Below are 13480 nucleotides of genomic sequence, written 5' to 3' on the forward strand. Positions count from 1 at the left end.
GAAATCGCAGCAATCTGCGATCGCTCGAGGGTTAAAGTCCTCGCGGTGGACTGTGGGAATCTCCATCTCACATCACAAACGTCGGAGATCACGATAAAACTATAAAGGACAGATGTGAAAGGCCGCTAAAACACAATCACTGCTGAATAAAGCGCCACAAACAACATTATCATGTCAGTCAGGCTTGAATTCAACGGCTGACCGCTTTTAATTGTAGCCGTGACATCAATTATGCAAATGAGAACAATAAACAAACTAAAACGTCTGGGGTTTGATCAAAAACACAAACAAAATCATCAATTTTTCACCCCAGTACTTGTAACTGAACTGTTTACTTCTGGAACAAACACACACACACACTGAATTTGATCGTGGAGCCACAAAGAAAGTCTTTCAGTGTATTGACTGTGATGGGACTCTGCTAGAGGGCTCAGTCGCTCATGCTGGATCACAAAGGTGACATGCAATAATCATTTTTGACATTCAGCAAATCCGAGCCTGCTAAACTGCCTGATGATTAATCTGAGCTGCTGTGTGTGTGCGCAGGTGACACGACCCACGAGGCGCCATCTGCTGGTCCACTCGTCTACTGGAGGGGTTTAAGCTGACACACACACTCATGTCTACTGTGGAACATAAAAGAAGATATTTTGACGGATGTTCAAGCCACTCTTTTCCATTCTGAAATATTCCAGCTCTGAAATATAACCAAAAAGTTACAATAATAAGTCAAGTCGAGTCAAAATGTATTTCTAAAGCACATTTATAAAGCAACAGAGTTGCACCAAAGTGCTGTACAATAGGGATGGGCAACGATTAATCGCGATTAATCCAAAATAAAAGTTTGTGTTTACATAATATATGTGTGTGTAGTGTGTATAATTAATTTGTATATATAAATATCCACACATGCATGTATATATTTAAGAAAAATGTGTTATTAATATATTAGGGCTGTGCAAAAATTAATTGCGATTAATCGCATCCAAAATAAAAGTCTGTGTTTATATAATATATTTGTGTGTGCTGTGTATAATTATTTTATATATATATAAATACACACACATGCATGTATATATTTAAGAAAAATGTGTTATTAATATATTAGGGCTGTGCAAAAATTAATTGCGATTAATCGCATCCAAAATAAAAGTCTGTGTTTACATAATATTTTGGGTGTGCTGCATATAATTATTTTGTATATATAAATACACACACATGCATGTATATATTTAAGAAAAATGTGTTATTAATATATTAGGGCTGTGCAAAAATTAATTGCGATTAATCGCATCCAAAATAAAAGTCTGTGTTTACATAATATATGTGTGTGTAGTGTGTATAATTAATTTGTATATATAAATACCCACACATGCATGTATATATTTAAGAAAAATGTGTTATTAATATATTAGGGCTGTGCAAAAACTAATTGCGATTAATCGCATCCAAAATAAAAGTCTGTGTTTACATAATATATTTGTGTGTGCTGTATATAATTATTTCATATATATAAATATAAATACACACACATGCATGTATATATTTAAGAAAAATGTGTTATTAATATATAAAATATTTATATTTATATAATATAGATTATGTATTTTTATATATACACAGAATTTAAGCGCAAATAATTCTTAAATATATACATGCATGCATAGGTATTTATTTATACAAAATAATTATATAAAGCACACACAAATATATCATGTAAACAGAGACTTTTATTTTGGATGCGATTAATCGCAATTAATTTTTGCACAGCCCTAATTTATATATAATATTAATTGTGAATAAATATATATATAAAATATATACATGCACATATTTCTTATACATATACATGCATGTGTGGATATTTATATATACAAATTAATTATACACACTACACAAACATATATTACGTAAACACAAACTTTTATTTTGGATGCGATTAATCGCGATTAATCGTTGCCCATCCCTAAGCATGAATAGTCCAAACGACAGAAGTCATGCGATGAGAAATGGACAGAAATTAAAGTGCTTTACTTCGAAAATCTGGTATCTCAATTGTACTCTTGCATACTTTTGACAAATTAGCGTCCAACTTAGAGCACCAGCGTATTAAATTATTACAATAATTTGCCGAGGCTAATAACGTTGCACGTGTCAACGTATTTAGTTTTAGTTCTACTTTATTGTCCAGCCTTGGCTGCAAATAGGTGTTTAACCTCGCTATACATACAACAATGTCAACACAATCTAATAAACACTTAAAGTCCCCCTGTAGTCAATAGTTGACCCTTTAAAACTCATCTATAAGCACCAAAATGACATTTAAAAAAAAAAAAAAAATTGAGTGAGTGGAGGCGGGGCTAATTAGCATATGAATACAACCGTGCATACTAAATAAGGAAAGGGTGTCGAGTTACGTTCAATATTTTACGTTTACGATAAAAAAACGTTTAACATGATTAACTACGGGCCGACTTTAATTACTAGACGAATCAGTGTTTTTGAACAAATCTCGAATGAATGATTCTATTACATAAATTTTAAGGCAGTTGTCGCCACCTAGTGGTGTAACAATGTAATTGATACAAGCGTCATTTGTATGTTCATGTTCTGGTGAGGTTCTGTCAAAGGTTTAATGGACAAATCATTATCATTTCGTAATGCGAGTTTGCGATCTTTTAACGATTAATCGCTCGGCTCTAAACACAACGTTTCCTGTGCTTTTTTTGTTGTTTCTTGAGCTTGATATGGCCTACGCACAATTCTTGGAAAAGAGCAGCACGAACATTCGTCGAAACGTCTACTTTGGGGATCTACGAAAGAACGAGTAAACGACGCCGGGATTTATTTTCCCTTTAACAACTAACCTGAAATTTGAGTGGTGAAAATCAGAGATTTGCTTTAGCGACGGAGCGGCGTTGGGAGGTTAAACCTGTTCACTGCACAAGCCAGGTAATGAGGGACATTCAGGGCCTTTTAGCTGATAACTTTAAAGAGACAAGGCGAAGGGGGGTTCTTTCCCTCGGGGAACTGAAAACTCTCACTTGGAAGCTTCAAAGGAAAAATAAATTATTGAAATCGCTCTCGTCACTTTCTGCCCGAGTCAATCAAAGCGGAGGGGATCTGGCAAGGGCGCAGACTGCATGCGGACACTTAAGGAGATTGCTAAACGCTACACGCCGTTTCCCGAAACATCACCACGTAGCGAGCATCGCTCTGAGGAACCACAACAAATAAGTGGCGGGATCTCTAACATGTGACCACAAAACCAGTCATGAGTCGCACTGGTATATTTGAGGCGATAGCCAACAATACATCAAAATTATACTTTTTCTTATATAGCAAAAATCACTTAATATTGAATAAAGATCATGTTCCATGAAGATATTTAGAAAAATTCCTACCGTAAATATATTAAAAATGTATTTCTGTGAGTGGATGCGGCACAATCTTGCACATAAACGCACAACTTTAAAGGGGATTTTCTCAATGTTTCGATTTTTTTTAGTTGCATCTCGACCAAATGCTGTCCTATCAATGGAAAGCTTGATTATTTAGCCCTTTTACATTTAGTTTTATATAAAAAACTGGTTTTGTGGTCACATTCAGCTACTCTGAAACTGTAGTTTGACAAGCTCGTACATTAAAGTAGTTAAACTACAGTCAAGCTACCCTTTTGGAAAAGTAGACAAGTTGCTATCAAAAAGTAGCTAGCTACATTGAAACTACTTTTGCTTTTTGAACAACATACAGTATTATATTACATACTATATTATTATAACATGTTATAAATGATATATTATAAGTGTCTGATGAATGTTTTAATTCAAATATTTACTGTTTAAATCAATGCAATACAATTATGATTTCATAGAGTATTGTTTTATTACACACAACACTCAAATATCTCCGACTGTTTGTCAAAAAGTGCAAAACTGCAACAAATAGCCAACAACATTGCAAGAACAAAATATACATCCAATGTAAATTGCATTCAGAACATTTTCTCAAAAAATACCGATCGAACTACGACAAATAAGGCCATGGGTAATTAACGTTAGTTGTTTCTCCATCCTCCAAATCTGCCGTCGCGTCTTTGCTCCATCATGGATAATCATAATATGGGGTGTGTCAACCCACTTCTGTACGTCAGTGAACCGTTAGCCGCAAGAAGCGTGATTAAACAACAGGTGGCGGTAATGGCAAAAAAATGAGTTTGTAATCCAACAAGAAGATCGCGCTGATTCGCACGGTCTCGAAACTTACAAACGCAATGCACTTTTGCTCGCGCTACACCGCTACTTGCTGCAAAAAGTAGTTAGCTACTGGAAAAGCTACACTGTTTAAAAAGCAACTGAGCTACTGCCAAGCTACTGAAAAACGTAGTTAAGTTAATAGTGTCGCTACTTGTAGTTAACTACTCCCCGACACTGGTCACATATACACATGATAGTAACTGTAAACGGAGGAATAACCCGAGCCTGTGATTGTGTGTGTGTGAGCGGGACGGCAGCGTTGTGCAGACTGTGGTGTTCAGTTTCGACTCGGGTATTTCAGACGCTGGAGGTTTTCAGGGGTGAGAGGTTCAGATTGGGGGTTGTGTGGTCAGATGGAGGCACACCCAGGCCGATCCGACTGTTTTTAGAGCTGGAGTGGGGGATTGTGGGAAAGCGGACCCCCGTCTGACGCCTCGGCCCACAGTGAAGGATACGGACTGATGAGCGGCTCGATGTAATGCTGATATACACCAATCAGAAGCTGGACACACTGAAGAAAAACTGTTTCTTATACAGTGAGGTGTGTGTGCGTGTGTGTACTCATAAGCTAATTGTGTAATTGTAAAGCCACTGGACTTTCTGCACACACACACACACACAAACAAGCCCCCAGCTTTATTACCACAGGCCAGATTTATTCACAGCCCTTTTTTCTTTTTGATTAAAAACGTCTCCTCCACATGTTGATTTATGAGCACAAGAGCGAGCGCGAGGGAGGCGGTGAGGATGACATCATGCAGTTGGCAACCTCTCGCAGAGGTGACACACACACCCGCTTTGTGTCTGTGTCGAAATAAAAGCCTGTGTGCGTGTGGTTCAGCTGAACGAAAAAAAACCCCACACGGTCCACCTGCATGCGGCTTAAACAGCGGCTTATGGGAACGACAATCATTTAACGCCAATACGCAAACCAAATTTACGTTCGTAATTGATACATGAGTGAAATAAAGAAAAACAGTAAAGAAATTGATTAATATATCAGTGTTGGGTGCGACTACCCAGATAGCAAACTGACACTGAATCAACGTAGAAACATGACATCGAAAACAACGTTGATCTGACATTGTTTTGCTCATCGAATTAACGTTGAACCAACGTCAGACGCGTCATTCTTTCAAAACTAACGGAAAATCAACTTGAAATCAACGTTGTTTCAACGTTATGAAAGCAAACCAATTTTCGATTTTCATTTAGCTTTGAAGAATGACGTTGGTTCAACGTTATTTCGATGAGCAAAATCAACGTTGTTTCGATGTCATGAGAGACGTCGTTTTCACGTTGATTCAATGTCAGTTTCCGTAATTGATGCATGAGTGAAATGAGATATTAACAAGAGCTACTAGCTTAACTACGCTGTAAAACGTCGCAAATTCAAATTTCAGTTTAATTTGATTGCTATTTTTACTAGCAATTTCTGCTAGTTTTTTCAGCGTACATATACACACGATGTATTCCCAATTAGAAGTGGTGTATCATAAAAAACACGCTACGCTGTTTTTAAGTCACGTTGCTTTAGCATCATGCTAGCTGATCCAACAATCAAAACTGCTATCCTAAACTCTCATTAAGAAATCCAATTAGTTTTATTAATAGTGAATCACAAAAATAGTTCATGTAATTGAATTGGTTAAAAAAAACGTCCTATTTTTGTAACTTTGTGAAAATGTCGCTAACTCTTAAATTTTAACATTTAAGTGCCAACTCGTTACCAAAATAAGTAGCTTGGCCGTTAAACTTTCGTACGAAGCATTAGAAGGGTCTAATGGTGAATAGCTAAAACAGTTCATTTAAATGAATCAGTAATTTTAATTGTAACTTAAACATGTAAGTGCTAACGTCTTTTCCAAAATAGCATACCAACTTTCAATTTGCAATAAACTTCACAAGCTTCTCCAACACTGAAAATGACAAGAGAACAACAACAAAATGTCCCCCGTTCAGCCGGCTGTGCCGCACGACAACCTGTCAAGACAGTAATTAGCGATCAGAGCCTGTGAGAGCACGGCAGACGGCATCGCAGCCAATCAGACGGCGCCGTGCCGAGGGCTTGGGTGGCTGGGGGGTTTTGAGGGGGGATGGAGTGATTAGTGCTCTGGGACCATGTGCACTGCCTAGTAAACATCTGAATCACAGCGACCCACACACAGACTCAAGACAAACACCAGGAGCAATTTTGAGGGTGTCACCATTAAAAAACAAAGACTGATAGTGAGTGATTACATCCCCTACGATTATAAAAAGAAAGGCATTGCATAGTACTACCCTGAGCATAAACGGACGACAAATGGAGGCTAATGAACGGATCTCAATAATGTCTCAAACTGTCGACACATTCTTCTGAATATTCACTATTAAAGCCCTCTTGAAATCCAACTTTAAGTTTTTTAGCTTTTAGTATGAATATGTTAGCCTTAAGGTTATGAATAACCTGCTGTGTAAAATTTACATTTAGGAAATATAAGCATTCAAAATTTAAGGGCCGTACACACCGGGACGAATATTGGCGCACGTTATTCGCTAGCGTTTTTCACACCCAAGCGATTTTCGCTGACGATGAGTCGAGTGAACATGCAAATCCATTCCCTGACATTAGATGGCGCCCATTTGCTCTGCAATACCACTCCATAACTGTTCTCTTTTATCATGATTTTTGTAGTCGCTGTTGCGTTTGTCGTATATTTCATGTTCCGACACCAGCAGCTCTACATTCATCTTGCCTCGCATCTTCCTCGTCTTATTTGGTAGACGGCGACGCTACTTGGCGTAGATCTTCTTCGCCGTTACGCATGTGTGCTCGGCAAGACCGTTTTGTGTTTGAGCGCCCCCAAGTTGTGTTTTACTGTAACTTCAGACGCTCCAAACATGTGAGCAAAAGCGTCAATCTCGTTGGTCGGATAGTTTTTGATGCGCCACATCAAACTAAAAAAAGTTTTTCCTAAACTAAAAAGAAAACCGTTTTCCGCGTCGGTGTGCACACTCACATTGGCGCCCTTTGTTTAGTCACGAGGCGTTAAACGTCGGCGAATATCACGCGCGAAATTCGTCCCAGTGTGAACAGGCCTTTAGTCTCTTCCACTAAAATGGATCACGGGTTTTAATAACATCATCGCTAGGCCTGTTGGAACGAATTCCGAAATTCGAATAAAATTCGAATATCATAAAAATCAATACTATTTGAATGCTGAAGTTACTGTTCGAATATTGATTTTTTATGTATATTTTTAAATTTTATTTTATATGCAATCTTGCCTTTTTCGCCGCCTTGGCTTACACGCATGTGAAAATGAAATTGTTTCGTCTGATGAACAATAAAAATTTTGAATCGAAACACAAGTGTGCACGTTATCCACGGTGTATCATCATAACAACTGTCAAAAATGGTAGCCTAAATGTTTAAGCGGCCCCCAAAGGGCCTGTGAAGCAAAAAACGCAAATATCTCAACGGACTCCGTGCGCATCGAGCTTGTTGGAACTGTCTAGTCGAACTGAAAAGAATGATATAAGTGTCCGAATTTTTGGTGGTGTTTTCGCGGAAATATCAGCCGAAAACCATCGGAAGCGCTTCAACCATATTCAGCACGAATAAAATGTGTATTAGATGTCCCTCTAGTGGAACGAACGTATAACAACAACCACATGCTAAAGTGGCATTGGCAATCCATAACCGTGTGTAATGTCGTAAACATTAATAATAGGATAAATTTTTGCATTTATTATTTGAATATTTTTCGAATCTTAAATAAAATAAGGAATCGAATTTGAATAGTATTGTAGAGGAAGATTGACAGCCCTAATCATCACATCTTCTGTCTAATCAAAGGCTCTCTAGAATTTAAAGCTCCGCCCCCTTATGCTATAAACACTACCTGGCCGAAGCGGCCGTTGACAATTCGTTGAGCATTATGGATTGGAGTTGTGTGTTCAGTTGCTCAAACGCTTTCGTTTTCCAACTGGACATTGGTTAAGAATGAAAGGATAGAGATTGCAGAAAGGATTGAATGCAGAAACGCATCTGAAGTAAACGTCTCCTTTGAAATGTGAATCTGAATCCAGAATAATCTCACACGTACAAGCAGCCTGCCGACTTGTAATAGTTCTCACCCTCATTGCATTAAAGTGAAGGCATCAGATGTATGTTGCCTTCTCTTCAGGGCCACCCTACAAAACCAACAAATAGGAGAACAGAACAATGTCGGACACACAAAGACTATCTGACAGCGGCCCATTCTCATGTTATCTCTCAGGCGGCGCTTGAATTACACCTATTTTAGGCTTGAAAGCAGTAGGTGGAGGCTTTACCTCCGCTTTCATCCCGCACTCGCCCCTCTTTACTTCACTTGACTCTTTGTTTTGTTTCCCTAATGCGTCTCTAAACCCATCTTAGGGGAGAAATAGTGCAGAACAAATCCTGACTTCGAGCTTTGGAAATTAAAAGACAGAGCAGGCCCCGATCCGTCTGATGAAGAGATATACACGGGAAAAGAGTCGAAATAATCCGATAAACAGTGATCTCGCGCTTCACGTCTCTACGTGAACGGAGAGATCCTTAAACCCACACAGCGGTTCCTCTTTTATTCTTCTGATGATTATGAAACAACCTTGAAACTGTGATTGTACACTAAAATTATACACTTTTTAAATAAACGATTCGGTGGGTCGTCTGAACAACTTTTGAGGAGGTCCTATATAATTAGCTTGGTTTTGGGGGTTTTTTTTGCCAAAATTTCCTGATCAACTAGCGGGTTATTGGGCAGCTAGTTAACCAGTTGATCATGGTTACCCATTCGTAATGTTAAGTTAAAGCTTAAGTTTAGTTTTAACCCTACAAAAGTCATAAACATAAGGCCGTGAACTTAATGCAAGTATATGAATGCAAAAATAGCCTCATTTCTTAGTCTTATTTTGATGGCAAGTCAACTAGTCATAGTTGACCCAAAATGGTCACCCTGAACCAATGGATTTGCCAATAGTGGGCCTACAATGGTTCTACGTCATTGTTGACCCAAAATGGTCGCCCTGAACCACTGGATCTGCCAATAGTAGGCCTACAATGGTTCTACGTCATTGTTGACCCAAAATGGTCGCTCTGAACCACTGGATCTGCCAATAGTAGGCCTACAATGGTTATACGTCGTTGTTGACCCAAAATGGTCACCCTGAACCACTGGATCTGCCAATAGTAGGCCTACAATGGTTATATGTCATTGTTGACCAAAAATGGTCGCCCTGAACCACTGGATCTGCCAATAGTGGGCTTACAATGGTCCTACGTCGTTGTTGACCCAAAATGGTCGCCCTGAACCACTGGATCTGCCAATAGTGAGCCTACAATGGTTCTACGTCATTGTTGACCCAAAATGGTCGCCCTGAACCACTGGATCTGCCAATAGTAGGCCTACAATGGTTATACGTCGTTGTTGACCCAAAATGGTCACCCTGAACCACTGGATCTGCCAATAGTGGGCTTACAATGGTCCTACGTCGTTGTTGACCCAAAATGGTCGCCCTGAACCACTGGATCTGCCAATAGTAGGCCTACAATGGTTATACGTCGTTGTTGACCCAAAATGGTCACCCTGAACCACTGGATCTGCCAATAGTGGGCTTACAATGGTCCTACGTCGTTGTTGACCCAAAATGGTCGCCCTGAACCACTGGATCTGCCAATAGTGAGCCTACAATGGTTCTACGTCATTGTTGACCCAAAATGGTCGCCCTGAACCACTGGATCTGCCAATAGTAGGCCTACAATGGTTATACGTCGTTGTTGACCCAAAATGGTCACCCTGAACCACTGGATCTGCCAATAGTGGGCTTACAATGGTCCTACGTCGTTGTTGACCCAAAATGGTCGCCCTGAACCACTGGATCTGCCAATAGTGAGCCTACAATGGCTCTACGTCATTGTTGACCCAAAATGGTCGCCCTGAACCACTGGATCTGCCAATAGTGGGCTTACAATGGTTATACGTCGTTGTTGACCCAAAATGGTCGCCCTGAACCACTGGATCTGCCAATAGTGGGCCTACAATGGTTCTACGTCAATGTTGACCCAAAATGGTCGCCCTGAACCACTGGATCTGCCAATAGTGGGCTTACAATGGTCCTACGTCGTTGTTGACCCAAAATGGTCGCCCTGAACCACTGGATCTGCCAATAGTGGGCTTACAATGGTCCTACGTCGTTGTTGACCCAAAATGGTCGCCCTGAACCACTGGATCTGCCAATAGTGGGCTTACAATGGTCCTACGTCGTTGTTGACCCAAAATGGTCACCCTGAACCACTGGATCTGCCAATAGTGAGCCTACAATGGTTATATGTCATTGTTGACCCAAAATGGTCGCCCTGAACCACTGGATCTGCCAATAGTGGGCTTACAATGGTCCTACGTCGTTGTTGACCCAAAATGGTCACCCTGAACCACTGGATCTGCCAATAGTGAGCCTACAATGGTTATATGTCATTGTTGACCAAAAATGGTCGCCCTGAACCACTGGATCTGCCAATAGTGGGCTTACAATGGTCCTACGTCGTTGTTGACCCAAAATGGTCGCCCTGAACCACTGGATCTGCCAATAGTGAGCCTACAATGGTTCTACGTCATTGTTGACCCAAAATGGTCGCCCTGAACCACTGGATCTGCCAATAGTAGGCCTACAATGGTTATACGTCGTTGTTGACCCAAAATGGTCACCCTGAACCACTGGATCTGCCAATAGTGGGCTTACAATGGTCCTACGTCGTTGTTGACCCAAAATGGTCGCCCTGAACCACTGGATCTGCCAATAGTAGGCCTACAATGGTTATACGTCGTTGTTGACCCAAAATGGTCACCCTGAACCACTGGATCTGCCAATAGTGGGCTTACAATGGTCCTACGTCGTTGTTGACCCAAAATGGTCGCCCTGAACCACTGGATCTGCCAATAGTGAGCCTACAATGGTTCTACGTCATTGTTGACCCAAAATGGTCGCCCTGAACCACTGGATCTGCCAATAGTAGGCCTACAATGGTTATACGTCGTTGTTGACCCAAAATGGTCACCCTGAACCACTGGATCTGCCAATAGTGGGCTTACAATGGTCCTACGTCGTTGTTGACCCAAAATGGTCGCCCTGAACCACTGGATCTGCCAATAGTGAGCCTACAATGGCTCTACATCATTGTTGACCCAAAATGGTCGCCCTGAACCACTGGATCTGCCAATAGTGGGCTTACAATGGTTATACGTCGTTGTTGACCCAAAATGGTCGCCCTGAACCACTGGATCTGCCAATAGTGGGCCTACAATGGTTCTACGTCAATGTTGACCCAAAATGGTCGCCCTGAACCACTGGATCTGCCAATAGTGGGCTTACAATGGTCCTACGTCGTTGTTGACCCAAAATGGTCGCCCTGAACCACTGGATCTGCCAATAGTGAGCCTACAATGGTTCTACGTCATTGTTGACCCAAAATGGTCGCCCTGAACCACTGGATCTGCCAATAGTGGGCTTACAATGGTCCTACGTCGTTGTTGACCCAAAATGGTCGCCCTGAACCACTGGATCTGCCAATAGTGGGCTTACAATGGTCCTACGTCGTTGTTGACCCAAAATGGTCGCCCTGAACCACTGGATCTGCCAATAGTGAGCCTACAATGGTTCTACGTCATTGTTGACCCAAAATGGTCGCCCTGAACCACTGGATCTGCCAATAGTGGGCCTACAATGGTCCTACGTCGTTGTTGACCCAAAATGGTCGCCCTGAACCACTGGATCTGCCAATAGTGAGCCTACAATGGTTCTACGTCATTGTTGACCCAAAATGGTCGCCCTGAACCACTGGATCTGCCAATAGTGGGCCTACAATGGTCCTACGTCGTTGTTGACCCAAAATGGTCGCCCTGAACCACTGGATCTGCCAATAGTGGGCTTACAATGGTCCTACGTCGTTGTTGACCCAAAATGGTCGCCCTGAACCACTGGATCTGCCAATAGTGGGCTTACAATGGTCCTACGTCGTTGTTGACCCAAAATGGTCGCCCTGAACCACTGGATCTGCCAATAGTGAGCCTACAATGGTTCTACGTCATTGTTGACCCAAAATGGTCGCCCTGAACCACTGGATCTGCCAATAGTGGGCCTACAATGGTCCTACGTCGTTGTTGACCCAAAATGGTCGCCCTGAACCACTGGATCTGCCAATAGTGAGCCTACAATGGTTCTACGTCATTGTTGACCCAAAATGGTCGCCCTGAACCACTGGATCTGCCAATAGTGGGCCTACAATGGTCCTACGTCGTTGTTGACCCAAAATGGTCGCCCTGAACCACTGGATCTGCCAATAGTGGGCTTACAATGGTCCTACGTCGTTGTTGACCCAAAATGGTCGCCCTGAACCACTGGATCTGCCAATAGTGGGCTTACAATGGTCCTACGTCGTTGTTGACCCAAAATGGTCGCCCTGAACCACTGGATCTGCCAATAGTGAGCCTACAATGGTTCTACGTCATTGTTGACCCAAAATGGTCGCCCTGAACCACTGGATCTGCCAATAGTGAGCCTACAATGGTTCTACGTCATTGTTGACCCAAAATGGTCGCCCTGAACCACTGGATCTGCCAATAGTGAGCCTACAATGGTTCTACGTCATTGTTGACCCAAAATGATCGCCCTCAACCACTGGATCTGCCAATAGTGGCTATGTATGGCTATGTAATGGTACTAATTTGATGCAAAATGTCTGTCAAAAATGGAACTATATTAACTTATAGACATTTAAGACCACTGAGACTTGACTTTTAAGCTCAAGTTCATCTTAGTTCGCTTACATAAGGCCAAGGAGCCGGTGAGCAGCGGAGACAGCAGCAGGGCGCTCAGGGAGAGCAGGATGGGCAGGTGGCCGGCTGGCATCGTGTCACAGATGACCTATGACCTTGCTGGAGAGCCGCGGCCCCACAGGCTGGAGACGAGGGGTCAGCACACTGGACGTTTGGCACTCTGGAGGAGACAAAACAGAAGATTCCTGATGAGTATTGGCATTCACGGTCAGACAGACAGCGAGACAAACACCAATGTGTTAACATAGTTTCACCAGTCAACCATCAAAAGTTCATTCACAAGCTTTACCCAAAGACTCCCAATTTCAGTTTTACACAACTCATAATTAGTCAGGCTTTATCACTGGATCTCGTCATTATTTACTTATCCACCAATCTTGT

The 13480-nt window shown here is 41.6% G+C and overlaps 1 protein-coding gene across 26 annotated transcripts in view; it reads right to left on the minus strand.

The window, feature by feature from the left end:
- Positions 1-13480, minus strand: part of ptprsa (protein tyrosine phosphatase receptor type Sa) — a 363573-nt gene that overhangs the window by 130863 nt on the left and 219230 nt on the right. For all 26 annotated transcript variants that reach the window (XM_089133590.1, XM_089133584.1, XM_089133581.1 and 23 more), the window contains one exon: positions 13091-13259. In XM_089133590.1, coding sequence (XP_088989716.1) covers positions 13091-13172 — 82 coding nt within the window. In that variant the 5' untranslated portion in view covers positions 13173-13259. The remainder of the gene's footprint in view (positions 1-13090; positions 13260-13480) is intronic.

Source organism: Pimephales promelas, chromosome 2 (genome assembly GCF_988280905.1).
Source record: "Pimephales promelas chromosome 2, fPimPro1.hap1.1, whole genome shotgun sequence".
Taxonomy (NCBI): Eukaryota; Metazoa; Chordata; class Actinopteri; order Cypriniformes; family Leuciscidae; genus Pimephales; species Pimephales promelas.